The sequence below is a fragment of the Dromiciops gliroides genome, chromosome 3 (genome assembly GCF_019393635.1).
Source record: "Dromiciops gliroides isolate mDroGli1 chromosome 3, mDroGli1.pri, whole genome shotgun sequence".
NCBI lineage: Eukaryota > Metazoa > Chordata > Mammalia > Microbiotheria > Microbiotheriidae > Dromiciops > Dromiciops gliroides.
Genome location: NC_057863.1, coordinates 433,711,409 through 433,731,875, shown reverse-complemented (window position 1 = coordinate 433,731,875; position 20,467 = coordinate 433,711,409). Strand labels below are relative to the sequence as shown.

The window sequence follows — 20,467 nt, the reverse complement described above, 5'->3', positions numbered from 1 at the left end:
TATAACATTATATTTTTGGAAATGTTCCAAGTGTGAAATGACATACAAGTGAACTTTTGCCACACAATCCATTTGAAAGATGAAATGTACTTATATTTATGTTTCTAAATTATGTGTATATGAAAATATATGTATAAACATTATATATATATATATATATATTTTTTAAACCACCCAAAATGTGGTAATGGAATATTATTCCCATTTTATAGATGAAGCCTCTGAGGCCCAGAAAGGGGCTATCATCTGCCCAGTGTCCCACAATTAGTGAGGGGAAATAGTACCCACGCCTGTCTCAAAAGCCAGTCTTATTGTACTGTGCTGTATTGCCTAAGGCATATATGTCAATTTACAAAAGAGAATTAAGCTACACACAGGCAAAGCACGGAAATTAAAACAATATCTATCATGAGCTTTGGGTTTTTACTCAGTTTCTAATGGATTTCTATTTCTAGTCTAGCCTTTGCATCAAGATATATCCTTCGTCAAGTAACCATTTTACTCTGCCTTTAGCTTCTTTTGCAAAAATTAAAGTAACTGTCCAGATTTGCCTAGCATGTAAAGTCCCAAGGTAAAATAAAAATGCAGCATGGAAAAATAGAAAAAGATGCAGTGTTTGGTATCAGGAATGGGGTAGGGAATGGCACTTTCAGGAAGAACGAAATTTCAGTTAACTATGCATTCATTTGTTTTGTGAAATCTCCTTCGATTTCTTTGTTTTCTCTCTTAAGACTAGATCAGTACCCAGCCTCCTCCCAGACTGAAGACTAAAGAGAGTCACTGGAGGCCTTCTAGAGGAGCAAATAAAAGTAAAGGTGGTCCTAGAGATAGGAAAGGCCAAAGGAGACAGTAAGAGAGGGACCACTGGGTCATACAAAAGCCCTTTTATACTCCATATATACTTCCATAACATCCTCAGAAATATAGAAACTGTATGGGGTTTAGAATGTGACTTCCAAACTAAACTTTGTGTCTTAAAAAAAAAATTAACCATTTGTTGTTTAGAGTAATTATGAAGCTGCCAGCAAGGGAGAGTAAGCTACTCTCTAGCGCCTGATTGGCTTAACACAGGTGAATATGATGGGATTAGCCTGTACTGGAGATCAACTCATCACCAGAAATTATTTATACTTTAGGAGGTGGCTAGGTGGTGCCGTAATGCATAGAGTGCCAGACCTAGAGGCAAGATTACTCATCTTCCTGAGTTCAAATCTGGCCTCAGGTACTAACTAGCTATGTGACCCTGAGCAAGTCACTTAACCCTGTTTGCCTCAGATTTTTCAACTGTAAAATGAGCTGGACAAGAAAATGGCAAACCAGACCAATGTCCTTGCCAAGAAAACCCCAAATGGGGTCAAAAAGAGTCAGACACAACTGAACAACAACTGGCAGTGGTGGACCTAGAGTCAGAAAGACCTGAGTTCAAATCCTAACTTGAACACTTACCTCTGACTGACTTGGTTTTCCCATTTGTAAACTACCTTGGTTTGTTTGGAGGGAAAATTAGATAATAAGTAGAGAGTGCTTTTTAAACCTTTAAACCACTAAAAAAAAGTGCCAGCTTTTATTATCATACCAGGTATGAGTCTGTTTTAGCTTTCATTTGGATTATATTTGACATCAGTCACAGGTTCTAAATTGAAGTCATTACAAGGAATATTCTGAATGCAAGTTTATAGAGCTTGTCAGTGAAGTGACAAGCTCTTGTTGTTGGACTGTTATGATATGAGAGTCAGTATTGGGTTAAACGCTGAGTTTTGCAAACAAAATAGCTTGTCAACAGGACAGTGATGAAATAAGGTACAATTGAGAAGCCAAGAAGACCAAAAGAATCCTGATGATACCATACACAAAGAAATCTATCAGGTTCCTTTTTTAAAAGTATCATAGGACCAAAGCTATAGAACTAGGAGGAACATACAGAGCAGATAGAAGGGCAAGCAACTGACAATTAATTCAAAAGAGAGTTGCATAAAGATAATTGTCAGTAATGTTAATGCTCATAAAGAGCTAAGATTGCTAATGAATTGAGAAAAATGTTAAAAGAGAAAGAGAGACAGAGAAAGAGAGAGAGACAGATTTTTTTTTTGGTAGGGCAATGAGGGTTAAGTGTCTTGTCCAGGGTCACACAGCTAGTAAGTGTCAAGTGTCTGAGGCCGGATTTGAACTCAGGTCCTCCTGAATCCAGGGCCGGTGCTTTATCCACTGTGCCACCTATCTGCCCCTGAGACTGAGCTTTTTTTAAAACAACCTGTAGAGCAAGAATATTAAAGGAGAAATAGGCCCATCACTCAAAGTGAGTAACAAACAGTAGAGAAAAGGTCGAACTACCCAACTCATATTTTGCTTCTGTTTTCTGTTTTCGAAGAAAAATCTTTGAAAGAGAAAGGAAAGAACAAGAAGAAATTATCAGAGAACTAAAATCCAAAAGAGTCAATGGCAAGAGAGCAATGAGTTCAAGAGTTCTGATGTCCAGAACAACATACCGGGATCCTGAACAGAAGCAATGGGTATTCTGTGCTCCCATGATTTACAAAAGATCTAAGAAGAGGAGAGATGACATCCCAATTTTGGAAAAATTGAAAAAAAAGTTTTAGTCTTCAAATATGAACTTGATTTCAAATCCATAGTATGAAATGGAACTCAAAAAGCTAATGAGATTTTGGAGTTGCTTATTAATAGAAACATAGCTTCTAGAAAAGGAGATATGATAATTCCCAATACAAGACACTGTCTCATGCTCTGCTCAGACCATGTCTAAAGTATTATATTTAATGGTAGCACATTCTAGAAAGGATTTTGGAAAAATTGGAGCCTATCCAGAGGAGGGTTGCCAGGATAGTGAGAGGATGGGAGATCATGAGAAGATTAAAGATCTCTTGCTATGCCATTTACTGACTGTGACCTTGGGCAGAGAGGACCCTTTCTGGTTAAATAAGGAAATAATGTGGGAGGGCAGGGAGAGAAGGCTCTCTGGGGTTTGTGACATTGTAGAGCAGAAAGTAGTTCCAGAAGCACATCAAGCCAGGAGCAGCATGGAGAAAATAACAGGCAGGCAAGCAATGAATAGCAAGCTGGAACTACCATCAAGAACAATGAAAAATTATTGATATTGGGGCAGTTAGGTGGTGCAGTGGGTAGAGCACGGGACCTGGAGTCAGGAGTACCTGAGTTCAAATCTGGCCTCAGACACTTAACACTTACTAGCTGTGTGACCCTGGGCATGTCACTTAACCCCAATTGCCTCCATTAAAACCCCATTGCCTTCATTAAAAAAACAAACAAAAAATTATTGATATTGACCTTGCTTTTATATTACTTTCATTTTTATATGTATTCCTCTTCCTCTTCCATGAAAAAATCCTTCCTGTTGATGTACATATAATTATTGAAATACAGCGTCCCGAGTTGTGTTAAATAAGGTTGACTTTAAAGACAGCACAAAGACCTTTGGCACACACTGTATCTGTCCTATCCATTAATAGATTGTAAAACCATGAGGACCATGGTATATTTTGACTATATCTCTCTTGTATTATCCAACACAATGTATAATAGACAATACATGTGTTATACTGAATTACTTTTTTAAACTTCTTCACATATATACACACAATTTCTTCCATAATTTTTTTCTTTCTACTTCTTATCATTTCTCTTAGACTAATAGAATCAGGCCTTCTTTTCTTCCAGACTATTTTTGTGATTTTGGTGATCCACCTTTCTGAAGAGTAATAGATAATTCCAATATCAAGAACTTCTATTACTGGGGCAGCTAGGTGGCACAGTGGATAGAGCACCGGCCCTGGAGTCAGGAGTACCTGAGTTCAAATCCGGCCTCAGACACTTAATACTTACTAGGTGTGTGACCCTGGGCAAGTCACTTAACCCCAATTGCCTCACTAAAAAACAAACAAAATTCTATTCCTTTCTTTTCCCCTACCCCAAATCCCTCTAAATATGTACTAAATTCTGCTACATTCTTAAGCATAGGAAGGATATAAAGAAAAGTCTAAAAAAAGTATTAAGTATAGAAAGAATATAAAGAAAGGACATGGAGGCAGCTAGGTGGTGCAGTGGATAGAGCACCGGCCCTGGAGTCAGGAGGACCTGAGTTCAAATCTGGCCTCAGACACTTGACACTTACTAGCTGTGTGACCCTGGACAAGTCACTTAACCCTCATTGCCCTGCAAAAAACAAAGGACCTAGTTTTGGTAGGGGGCGGCATAAAAAACATGATATAGTGGAAAGAAATCTGGATTTGGAGCCAAAGATAGCTGGATTCAAATTTAGATTCTGATATGTTCTACCTGTATAGCCTTAGACAAGTAACTTCTCTAGGCCTCAGTTTCCTTACCTGTCAAATCAGGGAATTAGTCCAGACCGTCTCTAAGGTATCTTCCAATTCTAAAGCTCTAAAGTGAAATCTCTAAATCTATAATGTGAAGAATTAACCAGTGTTGCTTTCCATGTCTCCTGCCTCCTCTCAGAGACTCTTCATGAGACAACTCTCACATTGACAGTGGCCTGCAGGTTCCTAGGCTAGCTTCCAGCCTGGATGAGATGTACTGTTCCCAGAAATGGAGCTGACCAAACGTAAATAGAATCCTCTTAAGCCATATCATTATGCAGCAAAACATCAGAAATGTACAAAATCACACTAGATTATTTTTTAACAGGTCTGTGGAAGCTGTTAAAAAGCCTGTCATAGTGAGGAAGGAGCAGGCTTGACTCACCTGCAGGAATCTCCTTGGCTGATTAAGGCTTGTCCCTTTTGCAAAGCATCTTCTGTGCAGTCTTTAATTTCTCTATGTAATTCCTCATGCCTCACTGCCAGGACAGGCAGGCTTAAACCCTCAGATTTAAGGAGCTTAAGGCAAGCTTCAACTCTTCCAAGTATATCAAATGCCTGCCAGAGAAAACATACTTTCAGTTTCAGCATTGCTAGTTAAAAATCTACATACACCACGTATATACAACAAGAAAAAATAATCTAAGCTGATAAATTTATTAGTTTGATCACAACTGAACATAATAATGTCACCTTGAAAAGAAGTATTACAGCTTTCAAAGAAGCATCCAGCACCCTCAGAGAAAATGGCCCTAGATCTGGACTGCAAAGATGAATTTCTAAGCCATAGAACTCATTGCTTTTGTAGACCTAAAGCTATAGTAACACAAGGCAAAAATGTACAGGTTGATAGAAATAGACCAGGATGGGAAGGTGGCCATGAGTACCTCTGCACCTTTTATGCACATAAAATGCATCAGTGAGTAAGGAATTCATTTTTATTAGTAGCAACCAAGCAACCCTGTACTGAATAGTACCCTAGTGGCCTGAAAAGAGTTAATGGAGCTTTCCAAACTTGAAATCTGTCTCACTAAGATTTATAAAAGGAAACTGTCAGATTAATTCCATTTTGCACCTAAAACAAAGTAAGGGAAAATTCACTTCAGTGAATAACACATTAATTTTGTGGTGCATGTATTCAGGCACTGGGGAATGTTTCAAGTTACTCTTGGTTTTGAGTTTTCTGCAATTTACTTCCCAATGAAACTCGGTAATACTGTCTACAAGTAACTTATTCTAATGTTACATATTTTCTTAATGCATGAATTAAAGTTCAAGCTGAGGTCTTTCCTACCTACATACTCCTTGTTTATTTCAATTCCTTAAACAAAAATTTTTTAATTTTACTCTGTAAAGTTCTTAAATTAAAAATACTCAAGTAAAGTCAATCAGCATCTAATAAGGCTTACTATGTGCAAGGCACTATGCCAAGTTCTAGAGATACAAAAAGAGGCAAGAAACAATCTTGCCCTCAAGAAGATTACATTCTATTGGGAAAGGCAACTTTCAAACCATGGGTTAAATATAAGATACGTGCAGAGTAAAAGCAAGACACTTTGAGAGGGGAGAAAATTAGTAACTGTAGGCATAGAGAGGAAGTGATTTGAGCTTAAACTTGAACAAAGTCAGAGAAACTAAAAAGCACAGAAGTGAGGGGACAGAACATGCCAGGAGTAAGAAACAATCAGATCAAAGACATTGGGATAGGAGATAGAGCTTCTTATTGGAGGATCAATAAGGCTAGTGTAGCTAGAATAGAGCATATGGAAAAAAGGAAGGTATAAGACTGGAAATGTAGGAAGGGCCAGGTTATGAAGAGTTTTGAAAGCCAAAGGAGTTTATATATGATCCTGGAGGTAATAAAAGGTATTCAATTAACCTTAATGGAGTGTCAGAGGTTTCTAATTTTTTTTAAAGAAAATCATCTTTGGGGGGCAGCCAGGTGACACAGTGGATAAAGCACTGGCCCTGGATTCAGGAGGACCTGAGTTCAAATCTGACCCCAGACACTTACTAGCTGTGTGACCCTGGGCAAGTCACTTAACCCTCACTGCCCCCAAAAAAGAAAAAAAAAGAAAAAGACAAATTTAGAGATCATAAAAAAGGGAAAAGGACCCATATATACAAAAATATTTATAGCTGCTCTTTTTGTGGTGGAAAGGAATTGAAAATTGAAGGGTTGTCCATCAATTGGGGAATGGCTGAACAAGTTGTGGTATAGGAATGTAATAGAATACTATTATGCTGTAAGAAATGATAAGCAAGTGGATTTCAGAGAAACCTGGAAGGACTTGCATGAACTGATGATGAGTGAAATGAGCAGAACCAGGAGAACATTGTACACAGTATCAACATTAAGTGTTGATCAACTGTGATAGACTTGATTCTTCTCAGCAATACAATGGTCCAAGATAGTTCTGAAGGATTCATGATGGAAAATGCTCTCCAAATCCAGAAAAAAAAAAGAATTGTGGAATTTAGATGCAGATCGAACCATACTATTTCTATTGGGTTTTTTTGTTGTTTTTCTTTTTTGAGGTTTTTCCTTTTTTCTCTGATTCTTCTCTCAAACATGACTAATGCAGAAATATGTTTAATGTTATTGTACATATATAACCTATATCAGATTACTTGCTGTCTTGGGGAGGGGGGAGAGAGGGGAAGGAGGGAGAAAAATTTGAAACTAGAAATCTTATAAAAACAAATGTTGAAAACTATCTCTAAATGTAACTGGAAAATAATAAAATATTTATATGAAAAAAATAATCTTTGGCAACTGAGTTGATGGTGGATTAGAGCAGGAAAAGACTTGATGCAGGGAAACCAGTTAGAAGTCTAGATATAAAGCAGAGAGGGGATGAGGTTGTATGAGTAGAGAGAAAGGAATGTACAGGAAAATGTTGTGAAGAAACAAGATTTGAAAAGAGGCTGGATGTATGGAGTTAGAGGAGCTGAGGATGATAAGGAGGTTATGATCCTGGGTGACTAGGATAGTGACACCCTAGACACAGCTGCTAAAAACCACATAGCCAGTTAGTAAAAGAGTCTCTCGTATTCCAATCCAGGGATGTTTCTACCACACCCTGTTTATTTTTCATTTAGAACTCCCAAATCAGGAAGATAATTTTCTACTTGCAAAAATCTTTCTCACAGTGGTGTCTCATACCAATTTGCATGACCTTTCTGTTTCTCCACAAATTCTTTGTCTCTCATGTAAGCTTTCTCCCCTAGCCCCCTTCTTTCAGAATATTCTCTGAAATAACAAATATTTCCACACACAAAGACACACACTTCCCTGCCCCCGCAAAAAAATTCACAGTGAAATGATTAAGAACAACTAAGAAATAGCTTGATTTTAAAGGACTAGTTAAAAGAAGCTTATCTACTATCTTGAAGACACAGCACTGACTTTCCAAGAGGGGATGATAGAGTAGGATCAGAACCCTTATTCCAGGGCTCCTTCATTCTTTTTGTATGTCATAGAAACCTTTGACAGTTTGCTGAAGCCCATGACTCCTTTCACATCGATAGCATTTTAAAGGCATAAAATAATATTACATGGATATAGAAATGATACCAAAGGTTGACGAAAAGATAAATTTTCCCCATCCAAGTTCATGGACCCCCTGAAAACTATTCGATGTCCATGGATCCAAGCTTAAGAACTCTTGACTTATGAGAATGTAATGGTATTTTAACAGTTTTCCTTCAACAACTTGCTTTTGTAGATGAAAAACAATACATGCAGGAAAGGGTTTAAAAAGTCCCTTACGGGGGCAGCTAGATGGCGCAGTGGATAGAGCACCGGCCCTGGATTCAGAAGTACCTGAGTTCAAATCCGGCCTCAGACACTTAACACTTACTAGCTGTGTGACCCTGGGCAAGTCACTTAACCCCAATTGCCCCGCAAAAAAAAAAAAAAAAGAAAAAAAAAAAAGAAAAAGTCCCTTACGGGGGCAGCTAAGTGGCACAGTGGATAAAGCACCGGCCCTGGATTCAGGAGGACCTGAGTTCAATTTTGGCCTCAGACACTTGACACTTAACTAGCTGTGTGACCCTAGGCAAGTCACTTAACCCTCATTGCCTCACAAAATAAAAAAAAATAAGAAAGCTTTGGGGGCCAGTCTAACCTAAGTCACTTAACCCTCATTTTCCCGCAAAAAAAAAAAAAGTCCCTTACCAATCAGGCAACAAGCATTTATTAAGTGCTGATTATGTAGCAAGGACTCTGCTAGACCAAGGATACAAAGCCCCAAATTAAATAGTCTCTGATCTCAAAGACCTACCATTCTACCAGGGAGACAATATGTATACATATAACTATGTGAAAAATATATGTAAAATAAATATAAAGTAATTTGGTGAGTTGAGGCACTAGTAGTGGAGGGGCTGGGAAAAGCCTCATATTGGAGGTGACACTTGAGTTGAATTTTTAAGGAAAATCTCAATTCTAAGAGATGGAGGTGGAAGAAATGTATTCTAGCAACCAGGCAGAGCCTATGCAAAAGCATGGAAGCAAGAGATAGAATGCCATATGAGGAACAGAGAGAAGACCAGTTTGGTTGGAAGAATTCATGAAGAGTAATATATAATAAGGATAGAAAGGTTAATTGAATCTTATGATTTATAATAATTTTTGAAGGGAAAAGAGCGCAGAAAGAAACTTGCAAAGAACCTGTATTATCTAAAAACTAGTTTTTAAAACACTTGAATATTTGCAACTTGGAATCTGTCTCTATTTTTCCCAAATGGTCCAATATTTTGAATGTATTTATATAAAATATGAAGACCTTAGAAGATTTATGACCACATGAAGACTGGTGCATCGTTATACTTTAAAATATTATGGAAGAAAAAATGATGATTTCACTGAAAATACAATCATTGAGTTGATATTCAATTACTAGTGGGCTAGGTTCTACATGAGTTATAAAGATGAATAAGACATCATCTCTACTCTCAAGGAGCTTATTTCCCCAATGTGACACAGAACAATGTGACATGGAAATGGCCAATGGATTTACTGACTCCAGTTTCTAAGCTTACACCCATAAGACCACTTGTCCCAGGAATGGAAATGGTACAATGGACAATAAGCCTGAAGGTTCAGAGAAAAAAAAATATTTTCCTCAAAACGTATTTTATTTTCCTCAGCTAAAATCAGCTCACAGGGAGCTTCCATGAGTGGAGAAAGGGGAGTCTCAAATGCTTTTTCTTCAAGCCATAGAACAGTCCTTATAGCTTTCAGGTCAATCCATCTGGAGAAAGTAAAGTTAACCTAAACATCCCCAAAGTATCTGGCTCCACGGGTGTCCTGGCTCACATCAGCCCTGATAGTTATACAAGGATATGTATGGGACATGGGGTGGGGAGGGGTGATTGTTTCAAGCTGTCCCAGGTCTACCAGAGTCCTGGAACATTGTATTCCTGAGTGTCAGAATCAAACCCAAGGAGACAAGTTTTAAAAGGTTTTAAAAGGATATAACATCTGGGTTCCTATCCCATGTATTTCATTTCTTAAACACTTATACCTTCTTTCTTATTTCCCTACTTGAACTGATTCAAAATGCTGCTTCCAAAATCATCATAAATGTAAATAACAACAACTACATCACCCCCTTTCTTTCTGGATTTCCTACTAAATTTCCTTCATATTTTGCATCAGGTCCATTTAGAGTCACCGTATTTCACATCTTTCACAACAAATGTTGAACACTTTTTAACTTAGTCCAGTAATTTTTAAGTTCCTAAAGGGCAGGCACTTTTTCATTTTTGTCCTATATTCTTAGCACCTAACACAGGTTCTTGCATAAAATAGAAGCTTAATAAATGTTTGTTGTTGTTCAATCATATCATCTCACAATCCATTTGAATTCTATCCCATTTTTCTTCTTCTTACAAGACAATTAGCCTCTTCCTTCAAAACATTTCCTGTATCACTCTTACTTTTCATGAAAACATTAGATGAAATGAACTGAGCAGAGATTTGTTGAAGAATTCAGGCACAAGATAGAGAGATGCCCAAAGGAACAAAAAATGTCATTCCCCCCCCCCCCCCCCACTAATCCTTGCCAAATATAGGACTGAGTCCTTACCATATCCACAAGGAACTTGATATGCTAGATTAAGTAGGGAAGGAATCTCTCGTATATGCACAAGGAATGGCTTAGGTTATTTACAGCAATAAGAGTATTGAATTCCCCACTTAAATGCACATGGGGATTTTAGGTAGTCTTTTTCTGTCCCTTGTGTGTCCAAAGGCCAAGGTTTACAGGTCATATCAAATCCTTTGACGCGATTATAGATTGTAGACACAAAGAGAAATATAAAAATCTCTCCCTCCCATATTTCTACACCCAGTTGGATTCTAGCACCTCCTGAATATTCCAGCTTTTGTTGTTGTTGTTGTTATTATTATTATTATTATTATTCTGCTGCATTAGCTTAAGATGCAGAAGAAACAAAATTAGTTTCTCTTAGAAGGCGGGGGAGAGGCTTGGCTTTCCTTCTGTAAGAAACTAATAAAGATCTTTTCTTCTTTTCCTTGTTAAGTAGCAGATCTAGGACAGGCTGTACCAAATCATAGCTACAGATGGTATCTATGCACAAACACATTTATTTCTTTAAAGAACTTCAAAGGGATTCATTATTTAAGTAAGAAATGGAATCTAGCATAGCTATGGTATCATGTAGCATCTCTGAGAGTAGAATCTGACGTGTTTAGCAACTGGGCTTGATTCTTGAAGAGAAGAATCAGCATGGGCACCACCACCACCACCACACCCGTACACACACACACACACACAAACACACACACACATCTCTAGAATTCTGGACATTCCCTTTTATGAACTTAGAAGTTAGGATAAAGGTTCTTAACCTTTGGCAGGCTGTGAAGCCCTTTATGAAATAATATTTTATTTTATTATTTTTTGTGTGTGTGAGGCAATTGGGGTTAAGTGACTTGCCCAGGGTCACACAGCTAGTGTTAAGTGTCTGAGGCCGGATTTGAACTCAGGTACTCCTGACTCCAGGGCTGGTGCTCTATCCACTGTGCCACCTAGCTGCCCCAAAATAATATTTTAAAATGTATAAAATAAAATACATAGAACTCCAAAGGTAAGCAATTGCAATGGAACAGGGTTTTCAAAACATTTTAAAAAAAGTTTATGGGTGGGCAGCTAGGTGGCGCAGTGGATACAGCACCAGCCCTGGATTCAGGAGGATTTTAGTTCAAATCTGATCTCAGACACTTGACACTTACTAACTGTGTGACCCTGGGCAAGTCACTTAACCCTCATTGCCCCGCCAAAAAAAAAAAAAAAAGTTTATGGACTCCTAGTGAAGAAATCCTGAGTTAGAGGGATCCCTCTGTTGAAACCTTTATGATTACCAAGGGCTCATGGGGCTCTTGCACCACTCCCATGGCCAGCTCTGCCTCTAGCCAGAGACCTGACCTCTGCTGAAGACTTAGGTTACTCTTCTGGGCTCTACTTTCATCACAAACAACGGAAAGCCTGAGCTCACTCCCTCAAACCCCATCTGAGGTAACCCTCCCCTGCTAGCTCACCAACTAAGTGGTTGGCTGCATCCCCGAACTTGCCTGCTCACAGATCCCCATGAAACCCAAGGAGGTAACTTATACAGGAAACCTGCCTAATTCTCTGATTAAAGATGATGAGTTTAAGTATTTGTTACCTCCTGCTTCCTGGTGCCCTAGGTAGCAGCCTGGACCCCTTCCCCACTGGCTGCTCCAGCTGACATTATTTCTGTATTCCAGAGCATGCCCTCCCTGTGAATAGTGTTAAGGACCACAGCACCCAACTGAACTGTTCTATTTGCTATAGTCTGAGGAATTAAAAGAGCATTCCAAAATGGTAAGGTTTGGGATGAATGTCCAGCCGCCTAAAATTTTATAAACTGAATATTTTTGGGTTGCCAACTATGTGCAAGACCCTTGATTAGAGAGATATTTAGAGTGAATAAAGATGAATAGGGTTTTGGAAGTGTTCTCTGGCACTTTAAAAATTTTGGCTGGTATGTGGCACCATACTGCACAGAGCTCTGGGCCTGGAATGAGGAAGATGTAAATTCAAATCTGTGACCTCACACACTTAAAAGCCATGTGACCCTGGGCAAGTCACTGAACCTCTGTTTGCCTCAATTTCCTCATTTGTAAAATAGGGATAATAATAGCACCTACTTGGGGGCAGCTAGGTAGCACAGTAGCTAAAGCACCAGCTCTGGATTCAGGAGGACCTGAGTTCAAATCCAGCCTCAGACACTTGACACTTATTAGCTGTGTGACCCTGGACAAGTCACTTAACCCTCATTGCCCCGCCAAAAAAAGAAAAAAAGAAAAGAAAGAAAGAAAAAAGAATAGCACCTATTTCACAGGGTTATTGTGAGGATCAAAGCATTATTAAATGAAATAAAATATTTGTAAAGCACTTAATACAATATCGGCACACAGTAAGCACTATTTAAAAGATAGCTATAAAAATAATGAAAATGTTTTAGAATAAAATAATTTTATGATAATGTATTATATAACAGTATTATAATTTTAATCTTATAATAAATATAATAAATTCTTATAAATGTTTTATATAAAATATAATAGTATATTAATAAATTTTCAGTTCTAAATTCTTATCTGATGCCACCCATTTAGGCAATAAATATAAAACCCATCAAAAATATGCAGTCATGCAAAAAAAAACTCTGTTATTAGCCACAAAGTAGGCATTTCTAATATAGTAACAAATATCATAGAATTGCCTTTTCACAGGGATCTCTATAGTTTTTCTTCAGGAATGATATGGGTGTTCTACAAGGAAACAGTATCCTATTTCTTTTAAGACTATAGCAATAGTCTATACAGAAGTATTACTCTGATAGCTGGTTATGGTTTGAAAGTGTTTGTGGGTTCTCAATGGCTATGACAACACAGTGCATGTTCTAATGAATGGGAAAAGCTACAGATTCAGCATCTCTTGGCCATCTCTAGGTGTGCCCTATCTCTAGGAAGGGCATCATCTCCACTCTCTCCCCACTAGAAAATTGGACCCCCCCCTGGAACCTGCCCTTGGTTCTGGTAGTCCAGCCTTAGTTTTATTTTTCTTTGCTATGGGCCTCTGCGGCACTCCCCAGGGATCTCTGATCTGTTACTGCTCATATCCCAGTTTTTCCTACTAGCTCCCCTTTATGTCTTGTCCTCCCCCAGGAGAACATAAGCTCCTTGAGGGAAGGGATTGCCTGACATGATTTTATTGGCATTTCCAGTGCTTAGCAGAGTGCCTGGCACAGAGCAGGAGCTCAATAAATGACCTATCAATTTGTCTTACCAGTCTTAGTTCAGAGATGCTCATCACTAGGATGAGCCACCAGGCAATGAATGACCCATTCAAGGGACAAAATATGCAAAATAGCTCTCTGTACTTCATGGTGGTGGAATGGAGAAAAAGAAGGTCAGGGTCACTAGGATTCAAACAGTTCCTAGACCATATGTCAACAATAATTTAACTGCTAGTGATCTTATACAGGGGCAGCTAAGTGGCACAATAGAGAGAGTGCTGGCCCTGGAGTCAGTAGTACCCGAGTTAAAATCCAACTTCAGACACTTCCTACCCGTGTGACCCTGGGCAAGTCACTTAACCCAGTTTGTCTCAGTTTCTTCATTTTTAAAATGAGCCAGAGAAAGGAAATGGCAAAGCACTCCAGTATCTTTGCCAAAAAAAAAAAAAATCTCAAAAGGGGTCACAAAGAATCACACATGACTGAAAATGAATAAACAATGACATAATAATGAATATATTTGACTACAAAGAAATAGTGCTCTTATATACTTTTTGTGTCCAATAATTGATGAAGTTGACACAAAATATTCATATTAACATTTTTCTGTCTATTCAAAAAAATTAAGTAATTAAGTGGTTACATTTCAATGGAAGGCCAACTCATAAGACTTTCCTCAAAAAAAAAAAATTAAGAAAGTGGTAGAATGTCTCTTTCATGCATCCAAAGGAACAAAAAGTGTCATTCCATGGGACAGTTGGTCATCTTTCCTTGCACAGTTTGTGTTGAACATATTCAAACAAGTTACCATGAAGGTATGTGTAGCAAATGTACCAGCATTCATTGCAGAGAATGAAGGAATAGAAAAATTCTACAAATTTTACAAGATCCTCCAAATTAAGTCAAAACATACTTTGATTCTTAGTGATATAAATATAAAGGTAGGGCATATACGCACATATACATATAGAGAGAGACCTGGTAAAAGTTGTTGGAAAAATGGTTCAAAATCAAAGGATGAAAGAGGATATAGATCCTTAGACTTTTAAGTAGAATCCTCATGTATATTTTCTTCAAGAAGAGAATTGGAAGGTACGGGTCAGGAAGGAAATCACCAACCGTGGGCATAAGCAGTTATTTTAGAATAAGCGTTTGTGTGTGTGTGTGTGTGTGTGTGTGTGTGTGTGTGTTCAGATCAATGTAGTCACCAAGTTAGAAGGAACAATCTGATGAAATACTGTGTAATTCAACCCAAGCTCTTTAAATGAGCTGTTAACTTCAAAAGGGAAATGGACACAAGTAAAAATACTGACTGTCACCATTTCATGGAGTACTTAAATCAACACAGAACAGTGTCCATAACCAGGAGATTTGAACAGCCCAGAAACTGATTCAAATACAAAACATTTCATCTTTTTCCCAAATGGAGAAATAAGATAGTCAAGAGAGATTATAGAGTCATTTTTAGAACAATGCAGAATGACTGGTTGGTCATTGAGTTTAAAGGATTGATGATAAAGCCTGAGACCTACCTCCTAACAGAGAGGTGATGGACACAAGGGACAGAACGAGACATCTTTTTTTAAATAGTCAATTTATGGTCATTTATTTTGCTTGGTTATGCATTTTAACCAGTTTTATTTTCTCTTTCCTTTAATTGGGAGGTAAAGTAGAGGGAGAGAAAATGGATTTTTGGTCATTGAAAAAAAATAAAATGAAAACTTTCCTAATTTTAAAAAACAATGCAGAGGAGGATTCAATTTAATTTAGCGGGCATTATGACAGAACATTCTGATAATTAATCGGATATTTAATACCTTGTTACTTTTGGCATGATCACTTAACCTTTCAGGAATTAACTTTTTTCGTCCATAAAATGGAAGGGTTGGATTAGACAACACTAGAGCTGGAAGAAACCTCAGAAGCTATGATCCTGTGAATGAGAAGCCATATTGCCTCATAAAATAGGGAAAATCAATTTGGAGGTGAAAAAACTGAGCCTTTAGAAAACTTGGTGTGAGGTCCAGCCAGGCAAGATCTCTCCTAAAGCATTCATAGATGAAACCAAAAGGGGAATACAGACAAACATAAAAGGAAAGAGATCTGCCAACATCTCTATAGCAATCTAGTGTTATCAATAATGATAGTAAAGCGGGGCAGCTAGGTGGCTCAGTGGATAGAGCACTGGCCCTGGAGTCAGGAGTACCTGAGTTCAAATCCGGCCTCAGACACTTAACACTTACTAGCTGTGTGACCCTGGGAAAGTCACTTAACCCCAATTGCCTCACTAAAAAAAAAACAAAAAACAAAAAATAATGATAGTAAAGCAAAACCAAGGGAAACAGCAAGGATGTGGAGCCAGAGGATATGGGTTTGAATCTCCATTCTGCCTCCTACTATCTGTATGACCTCTAACATTTGTGAGCTTTAGTTTCCTTATGTGTAGAAGGAGAAGTTTGGTTTAGATATTTGAGGAGGTTCCCCTATCTCTAAATCTATGGTATCAAGAACTTCTGTATCCAGCTAAGGAATTGGTAATAGCAATGAAGATGAAGTGCAGGCCAATACATCTAGAAGAAATCCAAGCTATAGATAACCTTTTAAATTTTAAATGCCTTCAGAAATTTAATCTCAAGATATCCCAGAGGGAGAAACTCTAAAATAATGGAAAGAAAATTATAGATAGAGATTTTTTGTCAAAAATAAGAGGCAACTGAGATATCTGTAACTATCAATTGAGATAGAGAGAGATATTAACTTTCTTATTTATTTATTATCATAGATATTTATATAAATTTAAATATGCTTCGTAATTTCATTAAATTAGGAGAATTATCTAAGTACACATTGAAGATATCCTTGATGAAAATATGTGAAAGAGAGAGGCAAGCTTTTGCTAATAATTTTCTAGAGCAGACCACATCCCTACAGCAATGCAATTGACTAGAAGTCTTATTGCCAATGTTTTTGTTGCCTTTAAAAAGGATTTGACTTGGTGGAACAAAATGCAGTCTTCACAGCATTCCTCAGACTGTGTCTCTCACACATACATTAAAATTCCATAAGAGTCTATGAGAGATATGAATACAGAGATCATTTTGTTGAAAGAGGGAGATATGTGCTCACTAAAGCAAAGAGTTGAAGAAGTAACTACCCGTTGCAGAATTAGTATAAATTCAGAGCAGTAGCATGATCATTATAATTGCAGATGGATAAATTAGAGCAGCTAAGAAGGATTAACACATTTATAGTTTCTCATTCCCAGGGTTGTCATGTGGAAGAGGGGTTAGGCTTTTTCCGCTCGGCCTCTCAGGACAACTAAGAAGTTGCAGAGGCAGATTTTGGCTCCATATAAGGAAAGATTTCCTAATATAATTAGAACTGTTCAAAGAATCAAAGAAGTAATGATGTTTCCCGTTGCTAGAAATCTTCAAATGCTAGCTAGATGACCACTTCTCAGGGATATTGGACTTGGAAATGGAGTGAACTAGATGGCCTCTGAGTTCTTTCCATTTCTGAAAGTCTATAATAATAATTTGTTAAAATAAATAAGACTGTGTCTCTTGATTATAATTAGTATATTAAAGCATTAGTTGAACCTTTGGTCCTCATGAGAAATGCAATATACAAGTCCTTTTATGTAAAATGTATAATTTTGCACTAGGAAGTTTAACTATATTTAACATAGATTAGTTGTAGTTCAGAGAATTCTGGCCCCTTAAAGGAAGATTGGAGTGGTGTGCTATTTCACTCAAAGACTCTGCTATGGTTATTGGGAAACAGCTGAGATTGAATATCACCTTGTGTCTCTACTGGAAAGGGAACAAGAGAAAGACAGGTTGTCTTCGATGCAGAGAGTTAGGGCAGCTAAGTAGGTGATGAAGTGGAGAGAGCAGTGGGCTTGGAATCAGGAAGGCGCACCTTCCTGGGTCCAAATTTGGCCTCAGACACTTACTAGCTATGTGACCCTGGGCAAGTCACTTCACTCTGTTAGCCTTAGTTTCCTCATCTATAAAATGAGCAGGAGAAGGAAATGGCAAACCATTCCAGTATCTGTGCCAAGAAAACCCCAAATGGGTTCAAGAAGAGTTGGATATGACTGAAACAATTGAACAATGGAGTTATTTTAAGAAGGCCATGGATGAAAGGCTGTTCTAGAAGAGTGATTACTTCAGAAAGAAATGACAGAGATGTGTAGAAATTGGGAGTTTTGAAAATCCAGAAAGGGCCAAACGCAATGAAGTTAAGATAATAATAATAGGGGCAGCTAGGTGGCGCGGTGGATAGAGCACCGGCCCTGGATTTAAGAGGACCTGAGTTCAAATCCGGCCTCAGACACTTAACACTTACTAGCTGTGTGACCCTGGGCAAGTCACTTAACCCCAATTGCCTCACCAAAAACAAAACAAAACAAAACAAAAAGATAATAATAATATTTGATAGTTATGTAGTGTTCTGAGGTTTGCAAAACACTAGACATGCAATGTGTCATTTGATTCTCTCAACAACCCTGAGAGCACCACAGACATTATCTCCTTTTTACAGATGTAGAAACTAAGCCTCAGAGAGGATAAATGATTAGTCCATTACCAGTGAAGTTTTGAACCTTTTGACTCCAAGATCAGCACTTTTTACTATACCACATATTCTTCTTATTATAATACCAGTCCTTTTGGATCCAATTTATCTTACTAAGAAGCAAATTAATATCTGTAAGATATTTAAACACTGGAATTTCATTTGCTTATAACTGATATCAAATAGACCAAAGCAAAATTATCTCAGTCAAGTTAAAAAGAGACATATTTTTAAATTATTTTTTTGTCTGTGTTATTAGTTTATATTAAACAAAAGAAATAAAACAAATATTTTGTTGTATGCATATATCTCTTTTGTGTAGATATTGACAAACTTTTTCTGGGTCTCTAAATTTTTCAGTCCTCTTTTTGTCTAGACCTAAACCAATGTCTGCCAGCACTAGAAAGGAAGTATGGCAATCAGTAGGAAAATATTATTATAATTTTATTGTAAAATAAAAATTTTCATCTTCTATTTTCTTTTTGTATTAAAAAATGTACTCTGTCAATTGATGCAGCTTTGTTCTTTGAGGTATTCTTTTTTTTTTTTTTTGATGGGGCAATGGGGGTTAAATGACTTGCCCAGGGTTACACAGCTAGTACGTGTCAAGTGTCTGAGGCCGAATTTGAACTCAGGTACTCCTGAATCCAGGGCCGGTGCTTTATCCACTGTGCCACCTAGCCCCCCCCTTTGAGGTATTCTTAAATTCTGGTTCTTCTAGTGCTATGTTCCCCAAACCAGAGGTGCCACAAATCATTTGGTGAAATCAGTGAAAGAGAAGAGAAACATTTTTGAAAGTTTCAAAAGTTTGTGGATGTACTCTCAAGACATTAACAGAAATGTCAGAAGACCTGTGAAAATGTCATCATTCTACACTGACCAGTAATCCATTATTGTTTCTTTCTTATCTCTTTTCATGCTTCTTCCTCTCCCACCTTTCACTAACTATGGCAAACCTGAGGGCTTAACTCCAACTTCTGACCCACCCTCTTCTCTTTATATTTTTCTCTCCCTCAGTCAGTTCATTTCCCAGTGGTTTTTTTTTTCCATCTCCCAGTGTTTTGATGAGAACTTCTATGTTGATAACTTCAAAATCCTCCCTCCATCCCCTTTCTCTCAATTAATCTCTCCTCATGTATTTGCAGGTGTCTTTGGGGCATGTTACATATATATATATATTTTTAATTTTATACTTCACAACCTCCAATTCAGCACAAACATATGGCCCATATTTAAGACTAGACAGATACACTGTAAATTAGCAGATGGAATATGTTCAGATGTAGCGGGCAAAAGATTGATAGGGAACTTAAAAAGCAATGAATGACATTAATTATAAAACCCTCTCATTTAGTAAAAGCATAACAATTTGAATGTTCTTGAGGCAGCATAAGATGGTAGAAAATATGCTGGACTTGCATTAAGAGGACATGTTTTTGAATCCCATCTCTGCAACTATACGACCTTCGGCAAATTATTTTACCTCTCTGGGCCTCTGATACCTCATTTAGAAAATGAAAGAATTGGACTACTTGATCTCTAAAGTCATTTCCCGTTTTAAATCTCTGGCTATGGCTGTCCTTGCTTTTCAACCAAATTACATTTTTGAAATAAAGTTTTTATTTTTAAACCCTGAAACAAAACTTCTTTATCTGAAATGGGGCAAGTGCCTTTTGTTGACCTGCTGATGGGCTGAATATGTTACAAATGAATTGATTTATGTATTGAGAATATTTTGCCTACATATCTCCCAAGTTCTTACTCCATTGTTGTCAAGGCCTCAAGTTCACCTCCATGCCATGATAAAGCATTGGAGTAGGATGACAGCTATGCCAGTCATGTGGATCCTCTGTTAGATTATTAACCAAGGTAGAAAAACTTTGACTACATCCTTAGTGACCGTCATCTGAGGAAAAGTGAAAGTTTCAGAGAGGTTCATTGCCATAGGGCTGTATCTTAAAAATAATAATAGTTGATATTTATATAAGTTTACATAAATTATCTCACTTAAGCTTCACAACAACCCAAAGAGATAGGGATTTGGTATATTATGATTCTCATTTAACAAATGAGGAACGGAGGCTAAATATCAGTTTTTGTTGTTCAATTGCTTTGGTAGTATCACGCTCTTCATGACTTCATTTGAGGTTTTCTTGGCAAAGATAATGGATTGATTTACCATCTCCTCCTCCAGTTCATTTTACAGATAAGGAAACTGAGGTAAACAGGGTTAAACGACT

The 20,467-nt window shown here is 37.5% G+C and overlaps 1 protein-coding gene across 1 annotated transcript in view; it reads right to left on the bottom strand.

The window, feature by feature from the left end:
- Window positions 1-20,467, bottom strand: part of CCDC141 (coiled-coil domain containing 141) — a 254,579-nt gene that overhangs the window by 96,929 nt on the left and 137,183 nt on the right. The window contains exon 9 of the mRNA XM_043990782.1: window positions 4,738-4,910. Coding sequence (XP_043846717.1) covers window positions 4,738-4,910 — 173 coding nt within the window. The remainder of the gene's footprint in view (window positions 1-4,737; window positions 4,911-20,467) is intronic.